This window comes from Trichechus manatus, unplaced genomic scaffold (assembly GCF_000243295.1).
Source record: "Trichechus manatus latirostris isolate Lorelei unplaced genomic scaffold, TriManLat1.0 scaffold00245, whole genome shotgun sequence".
NCBI lineage: Eukaryota > Metazoa > Chordata > Mammalia > Sirenia > Trichechidae > Trichechus > Trichechus manatus.
In genome coordinates, this window is record NW_004444181.1 from 1179011 (window position 1) to 1190255 (window position 11245).

Genomic DNA, 11245 nt, shown 5'->3' on the forward strand with positions numbered 1-11245 from the left:
TGTGGGAGGGGCACGCTAGGCCTTTTAAAGGTAAACAATTAAAATAGAAAACTGAACAGTAAGTTGGTTGTTTCATTTTTATTTGTTTCATATACTAAGCTAATTTAAGTCAGTTCTTGTAGAGAAACAACGGCCCTCCACTTCAATTAATTAATCATAAATGTGGGAATATTTTTAAAAAACTTGATTCTATTAGGGCATCTATAGTAAAAGAAAAACAAAAAAAAAACTCTCACTGAAAAAAATGAAAAAGGATCATGTATTATGGACATCTTCCTTCAACCATAAAGGAGTAAATTATTTTGACAAAGTTAGATTGCTTTAGCTATTAATATGAAATGTTAATTCTGGCTTGGTTCATGGCTTTAAAAAGAAATGTCAATATCCCAGAGTTCACACAACAAAAGAATATTAAAATACTAGATTATAAAGTTAATCAAGAGTTTGTTCTTCTCTTCAGACTAGAGAAGAAAGAGGGTTTCTTGCTTTCTCCCTTCTTGAAATTATTTCCCAGTACTGAAATCTATTTTTGCCTACGGGGACAGAAAGATTCACTTGCAGAAAGCTAGACCACCATCCACTGGAGACGACTTTTAATCAGAAACTGCACATTACAATGGCCAAAACCAGCATATTAGCCGCTTAACCCATACCTTAACCCATACGCATTATTTGGACATTTAAATGCAAATGCTTTTCGACACAGCAAGCACGTTTTAGGTGATCACGATCCCCCTTGTGTTACACTGATCTACTTCACCATCTATGTTGCTTTCCTAGACCTTGTGAATACTCGCATACGACCGCTGCATTCAACGTGGATATCCGCATATGACCGCTGCATTCAACTTTTATCAAGCAGGTATTTCCTAAGCAATTTACCCTAGATGTTTAATTTCCCTGTGTCTACCTGATCTTTAATACAATCCAGCCTGGCCGGACAGTAACTTCCAGGAAGTAAAACAACTTTCTTAAATATTTAAAAATCTATACAGGAGACTCTAAGAACCCCGTAAGATTGGGTTCCCGAGAGTACCAGTGGTCTCTTATAAAATTCCCCTTAAAAAGTTAAGATGAAAATTTAAGGACAATGAAAGTTATGAACAATATTCATCAGTTAATTATTTCTCTATATAGTAATCTAATATACCTACCCCTATATTAAGTGTAAGAGGCAGGAACAGGAAGATTTTCTTCTTTAAGTTCAAGACATAATCCTGCCCCCAAAGGATCATATAGCCAATTTGGGGAGACAACACCAAGAGACATGAAACACTCAGAAAACAGTTACATATTAAACTTTGATGGATTCCAACTATAACAGAAGTCCAGAGAAGAGAGTTTTACTCCTAACCCATAATGTCTTGGAACGTTTGTTGTTGTTAGCTACTATCAAGTTGGCCCCCGATTCATGGTGACCCCATGCACAACAGAGTGAACCATCGTGATCCATGAGTGCTCACTGGCTGATTTTCAGAAGTAGATTGCCAGGCCTTTCTTCCTAGTCTGCCTTAGCCTGGAAGCTCCGCTGAAACCTGTTCAGCATCATAGCAACACTGAAGCCTCTACTGACAGATGGGTGATGGCTGCATGCGAGGTGCACTGGCTGGGAATCAAACATACATTACTTCTTATTAAATCCCTTTCCATACAGCATTTTTCTGGAAATAGGTATTTAACTAAAACACTATATAATCAGATTTTTAAAGTATTAATTTATGTCAATTGTCACTATTTACAGATGACATATATTAAAAGATAAAAAAATATTAAATCCTTCATGTCAAGTTATTTTGTTATCGATGTTCTTGTTAGATTGGCTATCAGGAAACACCAGGAGCTGAACAGACTCGCCTTACTTTAATAATTAATGTTGGTAACAAAATGCCATGTCTTCAAAGCCACAATTCCAATCGTGTGCCACACAGAAAGCATCAAAATAATTCCAGAAAAGGACACAACAGAGAGTCCTTGACGGAGCAGGAGAAAAGTGGGGTGCAGAACTCAAATTCTAGTAAAAAGACCAGACTGAATGGTTTGACTGAGATTGGAGGGACCTCGGAAGACATGGCCCTGGACTCTTTGTAAACCCAGAACTAAAACCATACCCAAGGCCAACTCTTCAGACAAAGATTAGACTGACTACGGGACATAAAATGATACTCGTGGAGAGTGTGCTTCTTAGCTCAAGTAGATACATGAGACTAAATGGGCAGCTCCTGTCCGGAGGTTGAGATGAGAAGGCAGAGAGGGTCAGGAGCTGGATGAATGGACGCGGGAAATCAGGGGTGGAAAGGAGGAGTGTGCTGTCACAGTATAGGGAGAGCAATCAGGGTCACATAACAACACGGGTATAAATTTTTGTATGAGAAACTAACCTGAATTGTAAACTTTCACTTAAAGCACAATAAAAAAATTTTTAAAAATTCCAGAAAAGGAATATTAGACTTCAAATCTATATAAAGTCTAATACCATATATTAGACTTTAAATCATTTATCAGCTCAGATCTTAAAGTAGTGTGGTTGCTACTAACCTGTTTCTTTTCAAATACACGCTTCCGATTCCACAGTAGGCCAGACAATCAAGTCCTTCATTAGGGTACAATGCAAGAATCTGCCTAAACTGGTTTTCAGCTTCAGATAATTCCTTCAATAGCAATGAGAACAATGATGATTTACACAAAAAGAGAAATGCTGGAACAAATTTTACCTAAAGGTTGATTTGTGTGTGTGTGTAATATTAAAAGTAACCGTACATCTCAAAATTCCTATAGTAAAATGACACCTTCTGCTTTTCATTTTCTTAGCAATTACATAAATTTTGATCATATGGATATTCAAAGACATACCAAACAATTTCTGTTCGAGAATTAGAAGTGGGAGCCAAACACGTCAGACAACAGCCCACTGGGCATTCATTTACTAGCACACACTGAGAGATCGGTATGTAAACAGTAAAACCTGTACTCGCTGTCGCTGAGTCACTTCCAACTCATGGCGACCCATGTGTGTCAGCGTAGAATTGTGCTCTATAGCGTTTTCAATGGCTGATTTTCAGAAGTAGATTGCCAGGCCTTTCTTCTGAGGTGTGTCTGGGTAGACTCAAACTGCCAATCATTCTGTTAGCAGCCAAGCACTTTAACCATATGCACCACGCAGGGACTCCTGGCTAACACTTCCTGTTGTTGTTAGCTGCTGTCCAGTTGGCCCCAACTCATGGTAACCCAAAACACAACAGGACCAGACTGTTGTGATCTATAGGGTTTTCACAGGCTGATCACTCAGAAATAGACTGCCAGGCCTTTCTTCCTAGTCTGTCTTAGACTGGAAGCTCTGCTGAAACATGTTCAGCATCATAGCAACACAGAAGCCTCCACTAACAGACAGGTGATGGCTGTTCTGGAAGTGCTGAATTGGCCGAGAATTGAACCCGGTCTCTGGCATGGAAAGCAGGAATTCTACTACTGAACTAGAAAGTGTTAAAGAGATTAACTGTGGTGCAACCACACATAACATGTACTAGAGAAAGAGCTGCTCCCTGGAAGGACAGGCATTACTCCAATGATGTTGCCAAAATGTTTTAGAAATAGCTGTCTTAAAAACAGCTCTTTAGGAAAAGCTTTACAGAGCTTATGGTACATTTCTTTTGAATATTCTCAACACCGGGAAACCTCTGTGCTTTGAATGTTTTTTTGGGGGGTAAGGGGGGACAGAGGGGGAAATCCAAAAGATACTTTGCTCTAAGCAATACTGGTAACCCTGCAGTGGGTCAAAAGGGATATGTCACTACAAAGCAGCTTTGATGCAGTCCCAAAAGGAATAGCTTGGAGGAAGTTCCAAAGGAGGCTTTCCAAAAATGTTTGGAGCAAAGGCTGTATTGGAGTAAATGATGGCTTCCTTCAGGGCCTACACTAAACGACAAAATTCATTTAAATGTCTAAGCTCTGCCATGCCTGTTTGTTTTTTAGATCAGTCTCACTACTTTACAGTAAATCACAAGTGTAATCAACTGTTTCTTCAATTCTGATGAGGCAAAACACGGTAAGAAACGCAATATACTATTCTGTCAAGAAGAGAGGAACTGAACAAGGAAAGCATTAGCCCAAGAGACAGAAAGGTCCACAGAAACCAGAGACTTCAACAGCCTGAGACCAGAAGAACTAGATGGTGCCCAGCTACCACCAATGACTGCCTTGACAGGGAACACAACAGAGTCCCGGATGGAGCAGGAGAAAAGTGGGGTGCAGAACTCAAATTCTAGTGGAAAGACCAGACTTAATGGTCTAAGACTGGAGGATCCCTGGAAGCACGGCCCCTGGACTCTTTGTCAACCCAGAAGTAAAACCATTCCTGAGGCCAACTCTTTGTAGACAAAGATTAGACTGGACTATGGGACATAAAATGATACTTGTGAAGAGTGTGCTTCTTAGCTCAAGTTAGATACATGAGACTATATGGGCAGCTTCTGTCTGAAAGTGAGATGAGAAGGCAGAGAGAGTTAGGAGCTGGATGAATGGACATGGGAAATCAGGGGTCGAAAGGAGGAGTGTGATGTCACAGTATAGGGAGAGCAATTAGGGTCACATAACAATGTGTGTATAAGTTTTTGTATGAGACTAACTTGAATTCTAAACTTTCACTTAAAGTACGACAATAAAAAAAAAAAAAAAGAACAGAGGAATTGAGATCAGGAAGCCCTGTCCCCAAGAACCTATTAGGAAAGAAAGCCGGACAGCCCTTATGGGTAGATATTCACCTGTCATGTCAAGCACAAGGAAAGAAGCATGGCACATGCTGAGACTCAGGACTGTGGAATGCCGGGAAGAGGGGAGCATAAAGAATACGTAGATCCTAATTACGTAGCAATTTAGGGATGAGCCTTCATTTAGCCAGTGAAGCCTGGAGTCTAGGTTAGCAGAAAGAATCTATTACACCTGAGGTCAATCCAGAGCCATGTCAACATTTATAGAAATTCAAAACCCGGAAAGCAAATTATGATGCAGAAAAGGGCAGGTAAGTAAACATTCCAGGTGAGTAAGGCAAAACTAGAGTAATGGAAGCTATGTGTGCCCACACCTGTACAGTGACCGGGTGAGGCTACAGGAAGCCTGCACTCTAGAAATAGTAATGCACACAAGTACCCACCACCCAGAACTAGTAGATGTCACCATTATCATTTTTTTGCCATAGTTTTTTAAAAATAAAACAGCATAACACACAAAGTTGAAGTCTATTTTCTTAACCTCCCAGGCCCCTTTCTCTCCCTCCACCCCTAAATGCAACCATTATCTTACATTTGATGTAGGTCTAGTCCACGTTTTTATACGCTTACAAGAGAGACAGATATCCATAAATAATGTATGTATTGTTCTGTAGGCTCTTCAGATAGTGCTTAAGTGGTACAATGTTTGTTATGTCCTCTAACTTCCCTTTTCCCTCAACATTATGTTTATGAAATCTATCACGATGCATTAGATCCTTTACTTTTCATACAAATAAAAAGTAGAATCCTACTGGTTATCTGGCATAGGCTCTTTCTAACAGGAACACACACTAAACTTTCTAAAAACGAAACAACTAAATGAATCTTCGCTATTTCAGATAAAATTACCCAAAAAGTACAGGGGAAGAAATAAGCCAAAACTGGAAAACTACTTTTATATATTTTCTAAAGGCGCAGTGGTTAAGAGTTCGACTGCTAACCAAAAGGTCCGCAGTTCGAACCCACCAGCCGCTCCTTGGAAACCCTATAGAGCAGTTCTAATCTGCTTTATAGGGTTGCTATGAGTCGGAAACGACTCGACGGCAACGGGTATAGGCAATGCCTTTTTAAGGCAATGTCTAATATTTTAACTGCTACCTCTGTTACATATCTTACCTCAGGCCTTCCTATTCCAAGGAGAGAGAGGCCAAGCCCGTAGACCACTAGGACATAGTTGATCATAGCCAGGTTCAATTGCTGTCAATAAAAACGCTCCAGTTAAAAGTCTGTACACAATTCTGCCCAACTGGCACTATACCAACCTTCTAGTCATAACCATAAAAGACGTGTCATAAAAATCTGACTTTTCAATGTGATTGGTTTAAAGGACAAACAGAATTAGAAGAATTTATTTTGGGAAGATATGCAGTTATATTGTAATCAAGTATTTAAAACAGAATCATTACCTCATAATTCCTTGGGGAACTATGGCTCATAATAGATTAGAATTTATAAAATCTTATTATTTTGCATGTAAGTGGGTACTAGCGACAGACTAAGATTATCTGTTCTCTTACAGCCTTGTAGACTTATTTACCGAGCGAATACTTCTAGATGCAAACATGCGACTAAACCAAGCCTTGCTTTAGAACGTTAATAAGGGAAAAGGCCAGAAGTGCTAAGGAGAGAGTATAAACTCGGATCACATATTGAATGTAACCTTAAAGTCTGAAGTGAAGCATTACCTGCTTCTTACAATCGGGATTAGACTCAGCTGATCTTGGCAAGTTCTAAGGCCTATTAATGCCATGGAGTTAAAGCCTCGATCCTCTTCTACATTCATCTGAGACGCACTGGTGCCGATAAGTTACGATACATCACTTTTACCTTTATTTTTTGAGGATCTAAACCATTTAGCAAGTGTGTAAAGGCCTGTACACACAGCAACACCGCTTGTCCAACAAGGCTGTGTAACCATCTTGAATTAGGCCTTTCAGCATTTTCATTAAAGTAACAAAATCCTGCCAAAAAGAAGTTCTATTTCAGTAATCCGGATCTATACACTGTTAGTCTAAAACTGAAGATGCCAAAGTTCATCATAAAACCCAAAAAAATCAAACCTGTTGCCGTCGAGCTAATTCCGACTCAGCAACCCTATAGGACAGAAAACTGCCCGGTAGGGTTTCCAAGAAGCGGCTGGTGGATTTGAACTGCTGACCGTTTTTGGTTAGCAGCCAAGCTTTTAACCCCCTGTGCCACCAGGGCTCCAAGTACATCACAGAGCAGTAATACTTGATTAACTGATAAAAACGTATTTAAATAAAACTTGAACTACCCTTTAATACGTTATATTCCTTTCTCAGTACAGCATCCTGAAGCGAAAATTAGAAGGTACTGCTTCACTCTCTTGATTCCGATGCCTCTACTGTTTACTATGACAAGAAAGGGTGGCTGATTCTACGTTACATTGGGCTAATAAGCCTTGATCATTTTTCCAGACTAAACTGACAGTATTTTGAAATTTTAACAGCACATAAAGAACACTAGCCATTTAGATAAGTAAATTGTTTGGCTGAGACGAGTACAATCAGATATGTCAGAACAAGCGATAGATTTACTGATCACTATCAGACTTTAACAACTGCCATTGTGCCCTGAACAAATCTTAATTCTAAACAGGGAATGGCTGTTTCAATCTTTAGTTCTGCTCCTGCCTAACTTATAACTGAATATAATTTGATAAAAATATCTGAAGTGATGTCAGCAGGTTAAAGACAAAAGAAGGAGCACAGGAAATAAAAACAAAACTGCTGCAACGTACCTTAAATAAAGTGAGAAAAATTTTACAACTTGAACACACAATATGCACATATAATTTGAATTCAGATTTTAGCTACATAGCAACAGCATTAAGTCACAGAAGCTCCACAGAGATTAGAGGCAAGACTAGAACTTAAGCCTGGATCTCCAAACTCCTTGCCATACAGTTTTACGCCATTCCATGTGTGTGTGACATGCTCACTGTTCCTAACGATAAAGATCCAAAAGGAGATTCCACCGCACAAAGCACAGAAAGGAAAACAGTCTGGCTTACAAAAGCTTCCTGCTGGTTTCTATTCAATGAATCGAAACCTAGGAGAACTCTCCCCAGAGTACGCATGGAAAAAACAGCTCACGTAAAAACTTGGTATTTGTTACACTGTTTAAAAAGTTCAATTATAGCCATATTTATGTTGTTAAGATATGGTTTTGAATACATAGAAGATGATGTGCTATCCCCACAACTGATTTGATTTTAATCTTTGTATCCTAGAAAGCAGATCCATATATCCTCTTGTTCCCATTGGAAATTCCCTCAATACAGCACCATGAGAGCAGGCTGGATCCCATCCACTGAACACCTGGTCTCTCTTACCGTCATCAGGCCTCAATAAAAATGCCTTCGGTGAACAAATGAAGGTTCAAAAATAACCACCATTTTTATTTAAATAACTTTTTGATCTTCACAGGCTGTCTTTTCTGTATAAGTCCTTCACAGTTTTTAGCGTCAGTAAAATAAATGTAATAAAACATAATCTGAATATCTCCAGCAGGTTGTTGTCGCTGTTCGGTGCCGTTGAATCAATTCCAACTCATAGCAACCCCATGTGACAGCAGAACTGCCCCAATTCCAACTCACAGCAACCCCATGTGACAGCAGAACTGCCCCAATTCCAACTCACAGCAACCCCATGTGACAGCAGAACTGCCCCACAGGGTTTTCTAGGCTGTAATCTTTATGAAAGCAGATCGTCAGCTCTTTCTCCCAGTTGGCGCTGGGTGGGTTCAAACTGTCAACCTTTCAGCTAGCAGCTGGGCAGAAGGAGCCGGGCTCCTCTGCTTTCATGCAAATGAGCACAAATCTGTTTTAGTAAACAGCTTGAAACATGCTTCATTCCAACAGTCCTTTGTGAAATATGTGTTATATAAACCTACAAGATTAACTGAATTTAAAAATGACCTATATATTTTCAAAGAAGTATTCCATTCCACATTAATGTACACTCTTCATCACTTACTAAGTTATTGTATACTTTTCATCACTTACTAAGTTATTGTATACTTTTCATCACTTACTAAATACCACAGAAAGAACTTTATATACACAGTTATCCGACTACGGTCAAACCTTTGGAATAAAAAGATTGCTCTTTAATGACTCTAGAGGGATGACGAAATTGAGTGTTTAAATAAAATAATTACTAAATTATTTAAATCTTTTAAAAATATTAAGTTTAAAAGTTAATATTCATATGAAATCTCTGTAAAGCAAATAATTTTGCAGTGCTAACCATTAGCTAAGCTTCTGGCTAAAATAATTATCAAGTTAGTATTTATATTAGTGATAGTTTGATTTTTTAGCAGTCAAAACTGACTCGATGGCAACAGGTTTGTTTGTTTTTTAATATTAAATATGTCTATAAATAAAATTGGAGCCCTGGTGGCACAGTGGTTAAGAGTTATGGCTGCTAACCAACAGGTCAGCAGTTCAAAGCCACCAGCTGCTCCTTGGAAACCCTATGGGGCAGTTCTACTCTGTCCTACAGCGTCGCTATGAGTCAGAATCGACTCAACAGCAATGGATTTAGTTGTTTTTTTTTTTTTTTTTTTTTGATCACTAAAATTGGAGACCTAGTGGCACAGTGGTTAAGAGCTCAACTGCTAACCAAAAGATCAACAGTTCGAATCCACCAGCAACTCCTATGGGGCAGTTCTACTCTGTCCTATAGGGTTGCTATGAGTTGGAATTAACTCAGTGGTAATGGATGTGGGTTTTTTTGGTTATAACTAAAATTATAAAAAAAAAACAAAACTTAGAGATGTCTATGATTAGAAATTAATTCACGTGAAAAAATGTTTTGTTCCAAGAGTTTGCCTTTTCCACTGGAAAATCCTTTTCCATTACCTGTTGTGCAGCGTCAGGAGATTTAGAAAGCTCTCTCTCCAAGATGTGTTTCAAATCTACAGCTACCTGTGGACTAGAATTAAAAAAAGAAAGTGTTCGTTTTAAAAAAAAAACAGTCTCATGTAAATACAACAAAAATATTTACTGAGGATCATTTTAAATACTGAGTAAGTAGAGAGTTATATACGTTCTTGAACAGAAATATTCTCCCCAAATTAATCTTTAAGTCAATGCAATCTCAATAAAAAGTATCTATACAATTAAAGGTGGTGTGGGCCCAGATAAGTGGATTCTAAAGATGACGTGGAAAGAAAGAAAAATTAGGGAGGGATTTATGCTAATCATCAGAAGTTATTATAACTCTACAGTCATCAATAACAACATAGTCCTGAAACAAGAAATGCGTCCAATAAACCTGGCAAACATGCTCAATCTCACAGGAAAACTTAGTAATAAGATATAACCATTTAAACTAGTATTGGCAAAAGTCAGAAAGTCTGACTCCAGTGTTGGTGAAGACAGGAAGACTCAGGCCCTCATACAGTTCAGGAGGAGCGTGAACAGTGTTGGCTTTCTGGGAAGACCATTCGGCAATACTATCAAAGTTAAAATCGCACATTCCCTTTAACATAGTAATTTCAATCTAGAACTTTCTTCTTCAAATACACACTAACAAGTGCACAAAGGTATGTGTGCAAGGCTGTTTGCTTAAGTATTATCTTACTTATCAGGAGGCAAGGAAAGGAAAGGAAGGGAGAAACAGAGGAACACAGAACCTACATACACAACAATGGAGGAGTGCTAAGTAAAATATGAGACATCTATAGTATGCAATATTCTGCAGCCGTGAAAATAAAGAAAGTAGATCTCTACGGTCTGATATGAGAAGATACGCAAGATACTGTGTAAGGACTAAAGTAAGCTGTAGACTAGAATGGTTTGAATAACAGTGAAAATGACAGTCACAGCTATGACAGTTAAAGTGCATTGAGCATTTACTATGTCCCCGGGCTCTGAGTACTTTATATGGTTACCCAATTTAATTGTGCAATAAGCCAACGAGGTAGACATTATCAAACAAGGAGTCTTTATTTTGAAAACTTAATCAAAATGTTAGGAAAACAGATTTATCTTTAACAAAACAAGTTAAAATTACAACTATACATTCAAAGATTGCTCCTCTATTGGGTTTTGGTTTCTCTGACAGGGGCTGGGGTGGGAGGAGAAAGATTCAGGATGTTTCTACCAAATAACAGAACAGCTAACATACTACACCCTCACTCTATATTAATCTTTGTAGCACCACCAAAAAATGGACATTTTTTAAAATAATTAAACCACTGCCGTCATTTCAGACTCATAGTGACCCTACAGGACAGAGAAGAACTGCCCCATAGGGTTTCCAAAGCTGTAATCTTTACAGAAGTAGACCGTCACATCTTTCTCTTGCAGAGCAGCTGGTGTGTTCAAACTGTCAACCTTTCCGGTCAGCAGCTGTGCGCTTTAACCACTGCGCCACCAGGACTCCCTGAAATTAATTAGGACTTTACTTATTTCCTTAGGGCTCCCTTAATGCTTTGATATTCAAATGATTCTC

At 38.6% G+C, this 11245-nt stretch overlaps 1 protein-coding gene across 1 annotated transcript in view; it reads right to left on the bottom strand.

Annotated features, from left to right (window-relative positions):
* TTC3 (tetratricopeptide repeat domain 3) overlaps window positions 1-8397 on the bottom strand; it is a 62965-nt gene extending 54568 nt beyond the window's left edge. Inside the window, 4 exon segments of the mRNA XM_023724418.1 lie at window positions 2536-2648; window positions 5880-5960; window positions 6591-6649; window positions 6652-8397. Of these exon segments, the coding sequence (XP_023580186.1) occupies window positions 2536-2648; window positions 5880-5960; window positions 6591-6649; window positions 6652-6709 (311 nt within the window). The 5' untranslated portion in view covers window positions 6710-8397.
* Window positions 8398-11245: the final 2848 nt, after the last annotated feature.